At 56.4% G+C, this 14326-nt stretch overlaps 4 protein-coding genes across 4 annotated transcripts; 3 read left to right on the top strand and 1 right to left on the bottom strand.

Moving 5' to 3' along the window:
• The first annotated feature begins 2876 nt into the window (after positions 1-2876).
• Positions 2877-5232, top strand: B0T26DRAFT_444728 (uncharacterized protein). The gene is made up of 3 exons (XM_060435062.1): positions 2877-3041; positions 3102-4534; positions 4589-5232. Exons 1-3 carry the CDS (start codon positions 2993-2995, stop codon positions 4979-4981), a joined length of 1875 nt encoding a protein of 624 aa, XP_060291267.1. The 5' UTR covers positions 2877-2992; the 3' UTR covers positions 4982-5232.
• A 1438-nt stretch (positions 5233-6670) lies between these two features.
• B0T26DRAFT_679893 (uncharacterized protein) lies at positions 6671-8097 on the top strand (the record flags this gene model as incomplete). The annotated part of the gene is made up of 2 exons (XM_060440410.1): positions 6671-7821; positions 7890-8097. 2 exons carry the CDS (start codon positions 6671-6673, stop codon positions 8095-8097), a joined length of 1359 nt encoding a protein of 452 aa, XP_060291266.1.
• A 1220-nt stretch (positions 8098-9317) lies between these two features.
• On the top strand, positions 9318-10148 carry B0T26DRAFT_657043 (uncharacterized protein; the record flags this gene model as incomplete). Its single annotated transcript, XM_060438753.1, has 1 exon — positions 9318-10148. One exon carries the CDS (start codon positions 9318-9320, stop codon positions 10146-10148), a length of 831 nt encoding a protein of 276 aa, XP_060291265.1.
• Positions 10149-11158: 1010 nt separating this feature from the next.
• Positions 11159-11545, bottom strand: B0T26DRAFT_655642 (uncharacterized protein; the record flags this gene model as incomplete). Its single annotated transcript, XM_060438640.1, has 1 exon — positions 11159-11545. The coding sequence occupies one exon, from the start codon at positions 11543-11545 to the stop codon at positions 11159-11161; it is 387 nt and encodes a 128-aa protein (XP_060291264.1).
• Positions 11546-14326: the final 2781 nt, after the last annotated feature.

Raw genomic sequence — 14326 nt, 5'->3', positions numbered from 1 at the left:
AAGGGAAAGGAGCGGAGGTTGGGAGAAGGGGGCAGAAAGTTCAATTTGAAAAGCAGCTTTAATTATTAGGGTGAAAAGTCGGGAGATGTGCGAGGCTGGTTCCCGAGTTAGCCGAGAATCGTACAAACAGACCACAGAGTCAAGATGTCTAAGACGGGGACATGCGCATTTCGCTCTTTCCGCGGCACAAAGAGTGGACACCGGACAGGCTTCCATCGAGCAGACGCAATTTGCAGTTAATCTAACCACGGAAGGCGTACCGTGGGAGGAAAGCGCAGTGGCTAGGCCTAACCGGACGGTCTGAGTGGAGTCGTTGTCAGCCAACCGCTGTGGATCGGGAAGGAGCATACGAGGGTTTCGACTGCCAGTGCTGTTGGAACCAAATTCGAACTGAAGCGAAGCGTGAAGCAGAGGCCAACCTACAATCAAGCACGGGCGAGGAAGTGGGATCCTGGAGTTTTCTACTACACAAACCATGCCATGCCGGGCTTGTGGCCGAAGAATTTTATCTGCATTCTAGAAGCAATGTGATGCCTGCAGACCTGAAGACCGTTTGGCGTCTATTCTAGACTTCTTTTTCTTGTGCCATGTGAGAGCAGCCCAACGTTTTCGGTCCGGCTGTCTTGGTGTGTACCTGCATGCAGTGGGGTTATGACGGTACTTAACATGCGAAGAGTGTTTGACAGCCGTGAAAATGCGGGATCTTGCATCCGAGTACTCAAGGCCAAGGACGGCTGCAGACGAAGTGCGACGACACACGCGCTCAAATCGCGATCTCGCTTCGAATTTGTACCGATGGCAAGGCCAGGCAAGCACGGTCAGGTACGATTGGAATACAGCACTAGATACATGGTACTCTACCAATTTCGTAGAGACTTGGCTCTTAAGCATATCCAATCCTGGACGGAAAGTTCAGTGGTGCATGTTTACCACCTGCCTTCTCCTCACGCTAATAAGCGGCAATATAAACAGCCAATCTTCAATCTGGACTCTCTACGGACTCAATTCTTTCGCAGAAATGGCTTATGACGTCAACTTTCTCACGGTTGGATATACAGCCCTGTTACAATCCAGAATGCGTTGCTTAATTACATAAGAGCAGCAAAGCATTGTGTTCCGGAGAACTATCCTTGTAAATGAATATCCCACTTTCTTGTCTCCTTCCACAAGAGCTAGGGAACAATATGGTCGAAGCACGGCTTTCAATCTCTCTGAACCACGTTGTTTCTTGGAAATCAAGCCCAACACTCCAGGCCGTGTACGAAGTAGTGACGAATGCATTTGTGCTCGCTGCCAATTCCTCGGAACCTCTATTGCAAACGCCGCTGAGGTGCAGCTGGCAACCCGAAAAGCTTGTACGACGATGCCGTGGATGGTGTACAGAATGTGGATACTTGCCAGGAACGACGGTCAGTCCTTTGGATCTGCCTCCTCCTCAGGTAAAGCCTGAGCGTAGCACGAGTAGGGTACATGTAGCAGCGACCACAGGAAGGCTCTTGTGCAGCCGGAGAAACCTTTCCAAGCTGAGATAACTGATTCACTTGGAACAAGACACGGAGCTTTCGCCACAATCATCTATCACATATCCCCGAGTGTGTGCAGTCCAATGAGGTCGGAAAGCTAGTGCGGCCTCGCTAGCATCAGTCATCCCGAACTGTGACTGCGCCGAGGAGGGCCATGCCGCCATCCAGACTTGTTGGGGTGAGAGTGTGTACCCGGCAGCCGGAACCCACGCTGATTAATTTATGTTTGTAACAGAGCAGTGAGCGATATGGCGAACAACAGAGTATCGCCCAAGAAAACACCAATATCCTACTAAGAGAAAAACAGAATACATATTAAATCAGCTATGCACCCTGGCGAAAACATTGATCTTGCATGGCGGCCTGTATTACCCTGTCGACAGTCACAGCAGTGCCGCTCAATTGTTTAACTTTTTGCTATACTGCGGCAAATGCGTATGTTAACCTTTAATGTGTTCGTATGGGCCATTTTACTTTTGGGATAAATCTAACTGTGGAAGTCCCTCCTTAAGCAAGCCTAATTGGAGCAGACGAAATAATACATATTAAATCAGCGTTCAGGTTTCAGCGAGGGTAAGTTGCAACTCAATTATCGGAACCGTGGGCGTGGGGATCCCTGTATCTTGTTATGCGTCGCCCTTTAAGAATGAAATAATGGGGATATAGAGTACACACTCATCGGTCTTAAATGCCCGACAGATGTTCCAACCTCAGAAGCTCACCAGATACTGAGAGAGGCTATGAGAGAGGTAGAACATGAGCCGTCGTCCGGCTCCGTGACTGGTGAAGGTCTGTGGAATCCATGCAGCTGGCAACGGGCCGGTAGGGCTTTGAACAGCCAGCTGGCCGGAAACACAGCCACCCAGCCCTCAAAATTGTTGTGGCGCTGTGGCAAACTCAGCCTCGAATCGAATTTGCGGCCACTTGCTTTCTCCATCCCTCAAGCGCAAATTAAAGAGAAGCCCGCCGCTCTTTCTCATTCTTCACCACGCTCCGGATTTTGCTTGTCGAGGACCTGCCTCCGAAAACTTACGATCTAGACGCGCAGCCAGAATCGCCGTGACTCTACGCAAATTCTTTTTGTCTCAGGTTGGTCCAGATTGTTCCCGCTGTCTGTCGTCTGCCTCGTGCGCTGCAGCTTCTTTGTTTATCGAACGCATCGCATCGCATCCACCGAGCCCCCGACCACGACGTGATTCTTTGACTACGCCCGTCGCCTTGTCTGTCCGTAAATAGGTAACCGAGCGCTATTGGCCTTGGACTTGTCTGGCCAGCACCCTACTATTGTGCCCGTAGGCGCGCTGCGAAACAGGTTTTAATTTGCCCCGCTGTCCAGAATCGGCTTTGCTTTCGATCATCTCCAGTGACCTCGAGTCGCTCCCACTCGCGACCTGCCGCCAGCTGCCTTTACAGAGCATTTCTTGAGCCAACAGCTGCCTGCATCTTTCCGTCGCGACCTAAGACACAAAATGGCGAACCAAGCGCCACCCGACATCAACTCGATCCTACGGCTTCTAGGTAAGAAAGAACTCCGTAGCCAACCCACCCGATCGATGATGGTCAATTGACACGCTGTAGATGCCACCCAACACCCCGCGACATCAACCCCTACGCAGAACCAGCCCGGCCTGCCTGCCCCGACTGGCCCCCCCATGGGATCGTATGCGCCCCCCCAGAACCCATACGCGCAGCCCCAGTCCTATCCCCCCGCTGCTGGCGGGTACTATCCTCAACCCTCGGCGAGCGGCAACATCGACCTGAGCGCTATCCGACCCGTCAACTCGGGCACCGTCCCCCTTGCCGACGCCATAGCTAAGGCCAAAGCATATGCTCAGGAGCAGGGATTTACACCTTACGACCGCCCTGCCGGCTACCCTCAAGACGCTCGCCCTGCAGACGGGCGCCAGTACCAGCGGTCGCGTTCCAAGAGCCCCCGGGGCGGACGCGATGCCTTCCGCGACAACTTCAACCCCTACCGTGACGAGCGGAGGGCTGAACACGCCGGCCCGCCGCGTGATTTCCAGCGAGACCGCTCCTTCTCTCCCGGCCGCGGTCGCCAAAACTTTTCTCCCAGAGGCGCAAACGGTGGAGGTCGCGACCGCTCTCCCCTGAGAGGCAAAGACGACAACACCGAGACGATCGAGATTGAGTCGACCCTTGTCGGTCTTATTATTGGCCGCCAGGGAGAGAACCTGCGCAGAGTCGAAGGTGACAGCCGCTGCCGCGTGCAGTTTGTCCCCCCCACTGGCCAGAACGAGCCCTTCCGGTTGTGCAAGATCACTGGCCCGCGAGCCCAGCGCGAGGAGGCGAAGGAGATGATCAACCGCATCATTCAGGATAGCGGCATGCGAGGCGGTGCTCCGCCTACCAACAAGGGTGGCCGAGACCCCAACCGCGGTCCGACAGGCGCCCCTCCTGCCCTCAAAGAGGGCGAGGACAGCCTCCAGATTATGGTCCCCGATAGAACCGTGGGCCTGATTATCGGTCGTGGCGGCGAGACAATTCGTGACCTTCAGGAGCGCAGCGGCTGCCATATTAACATAGTGGCTGAGAACAAGAGCATCAACGGCCTCCGGCCCGTCAACCTGATCGGCTCGCCCGCCGCTGCCCGACATGCAAAAGAGCTGATCCTCGAGATTGTCGACAGCGACAGCAGGAACGGCAATCCGGGTGCGCCCTCCGGCGGCGGCAATCCCGGCGGCATGCAGGGCGGCATGGGTGGCGGTGGCATGCAGGGTGGCATGCCTGGCAACCCTCGCGGAGGGCGGAGCGATAACATGGGAGGCGGAGATCGGATCAACGACTCTATCTTCGTCCCTTCGGATGCAGTTGGCATGATCATCGGCAAGGGCGGCGAGACGATTCGCGAGATGCAGAACACCACGGGCTGCAAGATCAATGTTTCGCAGTCTTCAGGGCCCGGCGAGGTCGAGCGTGAAATTGGACTTGTCGGCAGCCGCGACGCCATCACTAGGGCCAAGCGTGCTATCGAAGACAAGGTCGATGCGGCCGTACGTATTTACGGACTAGCCAACTCATCGTGCAACGTGCTAACGCAACTACAGAAGCAGAAGAGTGGTGGTGGTGGCGGTGGTCGCGGTCGTGGACCGCCCCAGCGTGACTACGACAACTCCGGATATGGGCAACATTCTAACCATAGCAGCGCACCCCAGCAGACTATGCCACCTGGTAACGCGGCCCCTGCTGGGGCTGGCGGCGAAGTTGACCCCTACGCCATGTGTAAGCCTATCTCTACTTCCATCAACTTTGCACTCCCTAACGCCGAACAGATGGAGGGTACGAAGCCTATGTTGCTTTGTGGTGGCAGTCCCAGCTCGCGCAACAGGCCCAAGGTCAAGGAGGCCCCGCGGCCGGGAGCTCGTGATGTCGTCGCCATGCTCTCAGACTCTCTGATGCGCTTGCTGTTGACTCGTTCGCTTCTCGTTGATGCGTGTTGACATGGCCGTTGGTCTGCGCTGCTCGTCTTGACAATGCCGCCGCATATTCGCTGATCGTCTGACTTGACTTGGCCGTTCTTATGCTACCAGATCATGGATATGTGAGCCTCTGGCTCTCGGCGTAACTGCAACCCAAAATTTCTTATGCTGTACAGTACGACTTCTCCTCGGGCCGGTGCCCGGGCGACCCTGCAATCGCCCACGTCAGCAACGACTCGTGCTTTGGCCGCCTGGATCTGATCTGTCCGCCTTGTTGATAGTTGCCGCACGCGTCGACATGTGCGTTTTCCCGGCTCGCACGCATGCAAGAATCACCGGCTGGATCTGATTATGGGTGAAGGTGCTGCATACGTCTGATCTAGCCCTGCAACTGGCCGCAAAGCATGGTGCAGGCCAGCTTACCCTTCGTTCATGGACTGCTGTGTGTGCACTCGCCGGGGTCCCGTAGCTCCGAGGGTCCACGGTGCCTCCAAGGCCTCGTAGCTGTCGTTCTGTTGGCTCATGCTGATGACTGGTGGCCCGTGTTTTGATGACTTGACGTCCCGGCCTTGCGGCTCAGGACGAGCCTTTTCTTATTTTCTCTTTATTTTAATCTCTCTCCTGTGGTCTTCCCTCATATACCTTTGGCCAATGCGCACTGACGCCTTACGGCGTTCTCGGATTCGCGACTCCCGCGCAAATGTTTCGGTCTGGACGGGCGGGTAGGTTGCAATCTAGCGAAATCATGATGATCTGTATACTAGAATCAAAAGGAATAGCAGGCAGTGTCACCGCTATTAAATCTACACGTGATGATTTTGAAAGTAGTGCTAGTTCGTGTGCTTGTTTATCAAATGGTCTTCTGAATCGTCTACACATGTTGCCCTTCTCACTGGCAGTGAAGAGGCCAGGTCCCTAGATATTGGATGGGAACGTTTATGAAGCTGTCGTTGGGGAATGAGAGTTGGCTCTAAGATTCCGGGACCATTCGGGAATACGCAGCTCACGGGCGTGATCGACTCGCAAGAAAAGAAAAATACGAGTAGAGAAGCCCGGATCTGTTTCACTTCCTGTCAGATGTCTTTTACGGGACATTTCTGTTGTTAAAATGACTAAGAGGTGACCATCCTCTCATTATCAGCTCAGACTTTGGTATCACTATCGGTCTGATTAAAATAAAGAGCTCTGATCAAGGTATCCACTATTCCGTCCATCTGCTTCGGATTTTATATCGTTGTATATTGCCAAGGCAGGTTCCTCAACTCCATACTCTATAGGCCTGATTAATTAGAGTTTATGGCCTCTTACTAAAAACACAGTTATGCCTGTCGGAAACATCGACTGGCATCATTAAAGTGTATGAACTCTTCACAAGAAGTATCACGTCTTCTCGCAGTTTCTGCGGCCTGCGGTGCGTGACACTTTCTCACGTGTCCTAGTCGATCCCCTCGAGAAACGCAAGCTCCTTTCATCCATCCTAATTCTGGATTATGTGCCTTGATTTTACGTTCAGTGCGGGGCACCTGGTAATTCTGTGCATATGCCAGCCGACCTTTCCTCACTTCCACTCAGGCTGCCTTTTCCTTCGCTTCCTCCTTCTTCCACCAAGACTAGGCCAGATAATTCAGTCTCCACCTACCGCACGATACCCTCACAGCGACGGTCCTTCAGAAAACCCCAGCTCGCCTTCTCAGCTAGGTCAATTCCACAATGGATGATGACCGATCGCGCGAAAGCACGCCCGCCGAATTCGGCCTTCCGGACCTGCACATTACCCTCTACCATGTTCTTTGCGATCTGCATCCAGAAATGTCTCTTTTTCTCACCAAACCCATCTCGGGCGACGATTACAGTCACGATGGAGGTTTCTTGGGTAGCGGAAGCGCCAGAACAATGGCGGGCACGTTGCGTGAAAACTTTCCACACCTCGCATTTGCCGCGATCCGAAGCCACTTCTGCAATTTCTGCCTAACCGAACAGGCAAACAACGCCGATGCCATCCAGTGGGAGAAAAGCGTGCAGCTTTATTCGAGACAGCTCATCGATGACTTCGAGACGATGGCGGCTCAGCGCCCCAAAGTCCTAGACCTCGAAGGTACTAACATCGGCCTACCACCTCAGCCTACCTACGACAGATATTTCATATACCGCCACAGGGCTCATCTCAAAGAGATTTTAAGCAAGGACGACAGCCGGCGCGACATCGCTGCTCTGCTGGGCTACATCGAGAATGAAGCGATGTATGCGCAAGAAATCAAGAACTGCGATCTTCTCTTCGAGGCGGGACTGGTGGATTTGGGCAGCATCCGATATCTTTTCCAGGAGGGCGATGTGGTCGTCTACTACCGCAACGGAAAACTTGGTACAGCCGTTTTAGTTTCCAAGCCGTTGGCACGCCTACGGGGGAGTGAGGTGCATTTCGACTTCCGCTTAGTGAGACACGAGTGCGACGGCGGCAGCCTGGTGCGTATACCGGACTGTGTTACATTTGACGTCACCCCCCCGTCGGGGGCCATCATGCGTATCAGCGACCTGGTTGTCTATCCTCTGGAATTTGCCCCTGATTGGGCGAGAGGTCTGCTGAGAGATCGTGGCTGGAACAATTGGGTCTACTGGAAGAGGAGCACCGAAGCCAGGAAACTCAGCCGAGCTGCAGTTGCATTTGAAGCGCGACAGATCATGTACTCGGCGTACCCCTACTCGGCACAGACCCGTGTTGGAGATGATTCGCGCAATTGGCCCCGGTCTGTCAAAGAATTCATGAAGAAGCCCGAATACTACGTCTACCTCATGCCGGCCGACTTTCCGGGCGCTCCGCCAAACGGTTCTGAGTGTATCGTTCCTACATCATCGGACTCCAAGTATGTCGTTCGTAATTACCACCAGGAGGAGTGAACGACTGGATTGATTCGCTGACCCAATGAGATAGGGAGTCTGAATTCACCCGGCTTGGTCCTGATAACCTGATAGAAGGGCAACCCTACGACTACGACCTAGACGAGCAACCCAACAACTACGATCTAGACGAGCAACCCAACGACCACGACCTAGATGGACAACACAGCGACTACGACCCAGACGAGCAACTCTATGATCCCGACCAGAATCTACACGAGCCGCTCGACCATGAGCCTTGAGACAGGATAGGAAAACTAGGAGGGCCTGGCTGGGACAGCAAATATCGCAGCGGCGGGGAAGGCAGCGGGGGATGTTGTGGACATGGCCATGAAACTGCGCTGGGAAATACTTCACGACAGGATCGGGAACCAAAATGCTTTCCTGAGCTGGATTTCGGGTAGGGCAGATGGAGAGGCGGATGTGGAGGTAATGGAGAGGCGGATGTGGAGGCAGATAGAGAGGCTGATCTGGTAAGGGGTGCCTTGGGTGCCACTAACACCTAATTAGCTGTTAGACAGGTCAACTGTGGCGGTGTTTCAGCCCTGGAGTGCGCTAGCAGAATGAATGCCTTTTCATTAGCCAGCTCGGTCTTTGTCAACGGCTGCTTCGCATTCAACCGTATTCATTGCTAGCCTACGTTCAAGACACCCATGTCGCCGAATGGACGACAGTCCGGAGGGCTGGCCCAGTTTCAGGGGTGCTATCTCCAAGTGCCGTCTTGGCAAGACTGATGAATTGCGGTGGAGCTTCCAATTGGCGGGGAGGATCGGGATAGGGCTGTAAAAGTGGGCGTGATGCGCAGCCGTTCGGGGTAGGGCAAGGGCCATGATCACAAATCTACGGATACAGAACACTTAAATGGCCCCACCGCCGGTGGTGACTTCCCAACAAGATGCGATGACTAAAGGCACAGGCAGGACGAAGTTAAGGTTTAACATCTATTTGCATGCATGACTAGGGTGGCCGTGTTGACCTGAGGTTTTGCCGAGGCTCGGGTGCCTCGGCCGACCAGCGTCACCGCCCATGCCCTGCCTAGACTTTAGCGTCTGAGCAAATGTTAACATGGCATGGATCGGGGGCACGGAGGATCCTGTTGGCTCCGTACTGACATGGCAGATGGCAGAGGGAAGTAATATCGGTACTGACCGAGCACAACGTTATTAATTCCACGGGCCCGCCCCTAAGCTAGAGATGCACGGCTTGCCTTGTCCCCAAACCCAAGCTAGAAATAACGGGCGAACTTCGATTTCTCTCCCGACTAGCTAGCGCTATCTTAACCTACCACATCAGCGACGACAAAATAAAAGGGACTCGAACAACACGCACATTCTCGTCAACGGCAACTTGAGAAATCCCAAAAGAAATTAGCAAAGAAGCATCGCACCGCCAGCGGCAAGCCCCCGCAACCATGGCCTCGACCGCGCCCGTGGCGCGCGACGCCGCCAAGCCGCTGTCGTTCATGACCAAGCTGTCGCCTAACGTGTACATGTACCACCCGCCCACAACGACCCCGGCGCCCGCGAGCAGCAGCAACAGCAACACCACCGCGCCGCCAAAGCTCGTCGTACTGCTGACGTGGATGGGCGCGCGCGAGGCGCACATCGCCAAGTACGTGCGGCCGTACCAGGCGCTGTTCCCGTCGTCGCCGATCCTGCTGGTGCGGTCCGAGCCCATGCAGTTCCTCGTCCCGGGGGGCGGGCTGGCCGAGGCGGCGACAGCCAAGACGGCGCTGCAGTCGGTCCTGCCGCCCACCGACACCAAAACCGACACGCCACCCGAGGTGCTCGTGCACGCGTGGTCCAACGGCGGCAGCAAGGTGCTGTTCCAACTCCGCTCCGCCGTCGGCGCAGCCTCGTTCCCACGACACACAGTAGTCCTCGACTCTGCGCCAGGGCAGTTGACATACCACGGGGCGATCGCGGCGTTTGCGGCCGGGCTGACCGGGCTGACGCGCTGGGCGGTGCTGCCCATCTTGCACGTGCTGTCGGGCTTGTTCGTGGCGTGGAAGGCGCTATTCGGGCGCGTCGCGCCCGAGGCGCTGGCGCGCGTGTTCGCTGCGCACAACGGCGCGCAGTGGCGCGCCGCCGAGGTCCGCCGAACGTACATCTACAGCGACGTCGATGCGCTGGTGGACTCGCGGCACGTCGAGCAGCATATCGCTGATGCGGAAAAGGCGGGGTTTGATGTGCGCGTCGAGAAGTTCGAGGGTACGCCGCATGTTGCTCACGTCCGCGGCGGCGAGGACCGGTACTGGCGCGCCGTCAAGGAGACGTGGGAGGGCGTTGCGTGAGCGGTGTGTGTGTGTGTTGGGGGGGGGGCGATGGGAGTGGTCTGGAAGAGGTAGTTGGGATGGTGGTGGCCGCCACGTCGACCTGTCATCTCTCATTGTCTGCCAAAGCCAAGCTTGGACGACCCTCCAGCGGCGTGACGATATCTTGTCGCATTCTTGCAGGACGTTGGATTTGCCTCGCGGTCGCAGGATATATCCCTGTCGCCGCGTGCATCACTTACGGTAGCTCTATGGTGGGTCTGTACATGCATGTACTCTTTTCGTTCGCTGGCAAGTCCGTGGACACCGAGTTGTGTTCACGATGTTCTCTACACACCAGCAGGAAAAGATGGCCAAAGATGGCTTACCCAAATAAGCCAATTCCGAATGTCTCTGCCTTTTTATTTTTCCGTACCCCAGTTTTCACTACAAATATAGCCCCCTTTCGCGGCTCTATCGACAAGCCACAGATCCACTCTACCAGTAATCCTGTCCCGGATCTGAGGCGGTCATGGTCATGTTTGCTTATGCCCACCCCTACGCACGTGAGCCCCGCTCTCTTCATGAAACTAGACTTTTCCTTTGCGAATTACGTAGGAGACATGTCTTGCTCTATGCAACCCCATGTGACCGAATACCCTTCCCTAGACCTCGGCTCGTTGCGCGTCCAACGGCTCTGGCCTCTTTTCTCGAACACTTTCTGGTTCATGCAGCTTGGTTTGGCGTCAGTCATATAGGGTCACTGTGGCTTTGAGTAGCAGGCTGTAGAGAGGGTATCTGCCACTATCCTCCGCAACCTTGCTGGCCATCCTCTGGCCCTGACGTGAGAGGTCTGTTGAGCCCGCCATCATCTGTCTCGGCGCCCGGCCCCTTGAGATGTCCGTCTGAATCAGTTTCCTTGCTAGTTTGTGTTGGCGATGCCCTTCCTCACCGCCTGTCGGCGAACTGAACGTGGCCTTGTGGCGAGTTGATGCGTGGACGTGCGGCGGCTCAGCGAGCACCAAGTCGCTGCCCATCCGGCCCAGCCTCCATCAAGAAGTCCGCCGCTTCTTGTGCTGTCGGCCGTCCTTTTCGGCGTCGCTGACAGCCTGTTTGCGTTCCGTCTTAGCATCCGTCTTAGCATCCGTCTTGTCGTTAGTCTTGCCGCTGGTCTCTGCCTCGGCAGCGGGTTGGATCTTCTGCGCCCCCTCCTGCCCGTCTTCAGTGTCCGGGTTGCTTCCATCTCGCTCCATCGCGGCTTCGCACATGGCGCACTCCAGGTCAAACTGCTGCTCGTCCTCCATGATGCCGCGCCGGCACAGACCAAACACGCCGGCGTTCTTAGCCTCGAGGCAGCTCAGCTCCTGCGAGAACTCGCGCCACGTAAAGTGTTCGTGGCATTGGGTGCACTGTCCGCTGAAAATAATGTGTCGGCACATGGCGACGCACGTTACTCGGACAGTCTGTAAAGCGCACTCTTAGCAGGCCCAGCAGGAATTCGAGACGGGCGTTGGTGTGCCGGTAAAAGGGGTAGGGGGCGTTCTGCGAAGGCAACCGTGTTAGTCATCAGCCTTTGGGCATGTCGGCGACAGCACCCCAGTCCGTTATTTCTAGCTGTATCGGGTGAATCCCCAGACCTTTGATCTCGATCTCGTACCTTTAGTTACAAGGGATTCGGCGAAAGCGTGTAGCGACGCGTGGCAGCGTATGGCAGTGGTAATGTTGGGAGAGGGCGGCTTCAGCAGACATCGGGTGCTTTGTTTCAGCACGCAAATGTCTTTGAGCCGCTGTTCTCCAAGGGGACACGATGAAAGCCACTGCTGACAGACATTTCCCAAAGACGGCCCCCCCGTATGTAGTTATGATTGGCAACTCGGAGGCCAGCCGGCTGTGATTGACTGCGCTTTTGGTCGGCGGGCTGTCGCGGCGATAGCGGCGATACAGCCGACGAGCGAACGTTAACGGGCAGGCGAGACGAAACGATGGATGCAAGAGGACACGAGCTGGCAAGCGGGAGGCGTTGCAAGCTCGGGGTAATTCGATCGTCCCATCCCTATGTATCGTCCGCTTCAACTCTGCGCGGCCAAGCCCAGCGTCCAGTTAGTGTCCTTGGTGGCCGCGGCGTCGGGCGCTTACCGCTCTGCCCAGCAACTCGAGCTGAGGTTAGGTGGCAACGCCGGCCACAGCGAGGGCAACCAACGTGTGCGTGTGGGAGCGCTAGTAGTGACCATGGCAAGCCTGTGCATTGCATAACGCAGAAATGGAAGCAACGAGCACCTTAGAGCTTGGCCAATAGCGACAGCAATTCTGCAACGATCTGCCCGCCCGTGGTGTGCGTTGCGCGGATGGCGACCACATTTCCATCCAAGAGCCCGAGTTTACAGGTCAATAAAGGGACGTGATTCAAGCCCAATGCAGATGCACTGCAATGCACCCATCAATCCCTGTGCTAGGGTCCTGATCGCCAACCAGGCAGCGGCGGGACGCGCTAGAGAAGGGATGCATGTTTGGTGGGGCAGGCAGGAGCGGGCAGCACGACGCTGCGCTGTGGGGACCGTGACTCCCCTGGGGTTTAAAAAGTTAGCGCGATACAATCAACTCACGACGTGACTTTTTCGTGAGAACCTGCTAGAAAAGCACTTCAAACCCCCTGTATTCCAGGCTTGTATCCCCTGTTAAAATCACCTATAACAGCCACCGCACTAGGTAACATTATACAACCCGGGGGAGGTCGGGTGTAAGAACCTAGCTCGTCATCGCCCTCGAATCTAGGGTAGGCTTCACGGCTCGGGGCATCGGCAATCGCGTGGGCGGACAAAAGCCCGCACTCCGTACTCGGTCAGCGAAGGATTTTATTGCTACAATACCTGGCCTCGTCTATTGACGACGAGCCGATTCCAGAGGAGTCTCTACTCAAAACCCTATTTTTCCTCCTCCAGGTCTAATGCATTGTTTTGTAATGATGCTTCCCACGATGCTCCATCAAACGCCGCCGAATGCCCGTCCCGTCCGTCCGTCTGATTACGCTAGCCTCGCAGCCTCTGTCTTCCTGTCTCGTGTCGAGCCGTCCATCCAAACCTGTAACGCCAATGCCTCCCCCAATGGAAACCGCAAATCGGAAAGTATGCCTAAATCGAACCAAAAATACATCAACTCCGCCCCCAAAGAGAAAAGAAAAAAAAAGAATTTACAAAACTGCGCACTTTGTATCCCCTTGCCCAAACTCCGTTTCCTGGTTGACCCCAATGCATGCCATATGAGCCCAATCCATCCACATGTTCAAGCACATGCGTGCATACGTGCCGCTCTCTCACACTCATTCTCATCGTCATCATCGAACCGAACGATCAAAGCGCGCCCCAGCGGCGAACAAAGGCGTCGGCGCAGGCGTCGTTAGGGGCGGTCATGGCGATCCTGTCGAGCGGCGGGTACGAGCTCGAGCGGCCGCGGCCGCGGTGGCGGCGGTTGTACCGCGCCTCGGGGTCCCAGCCGCCGTCGTCGACGAGCCGCCCGGCGACGAAGCTGCTGAGCCGGTCGTGGTACTCTGCCAAGTCTGTCCGCTGCTGCTGCTGCTGGTACTGTATGTGCTGCTGCTGGTACTGATAGTCGGCTGCCGCGAGCGACGACGACGAGGATGAGGGGCTGTTGGCCAGCGACGCCGCCAGCGACGGGCTGTTGCCGCGCGACGCCGACCGCCGCGCTGCCTGCTCGACGAGCCGCCGCGTCTCGCCGACCGTGATGCGGCGCGTGCGCTCACCGGTGACGCTCTGGGGTGGTAATGGCGATGATGCAGCTGCAGCCATCGCCTGCTGCTGCTGATGCTCGTACCCTTCCCTTTGGCGCGCGTCGTCCTCTACCTGGCGGCGGGCAGCCTCTTGCTGGGCGGCTAATGCTTGTGCCTGCGCTTGAGCCTGCGCTTGCGCTTGTGCATGGGCTCGAGCCTGGGCTTCCTGGCCCAGGCGGGCGTTGAGCGCGTTGAGCGCCTGGCGGTGCGCTCCGTGTCGGGCGCGCGCCTTGTCTTCGGCGTCGCGGCGCTCTCTGTCGGCTTGCTCGTGTCGAAGCTGCTCGGCGGTCTGCTCACGACGCAATTGCTCGGCGGCCTGTTCCAGCTGCAATTGCTCGGCGTGCGCGCGTCGTGCTTTCTCGGTCTCCTGCTCGCGACGCAATTGCTCGGCCTGCTCGCGGCGGGCCTCTTCGGCCTTTGCCTCGGCTTGCTGTCG

Source organism: Lasiosphaeria miniovina, assembly GCF_030549165.1.
Source record: "Lasiosphaeria miniovina strain SMH2392-1A chromosome Unknown B0T26scaffold_7, whole genome shotgun sequence".
NCBI lineage: Eukaryota > Fungi > Ascomycota > Sordariomycetes > Sordariales > Lasiosphaeriaceae > Lasiosphaeria > Lasiosphaeria miniovina.
The sequence above is the reverse complement of the archived record's forward strand: the minus strand, read 5'-3'. Positions and strand labels throughout refer to the sequence as shown.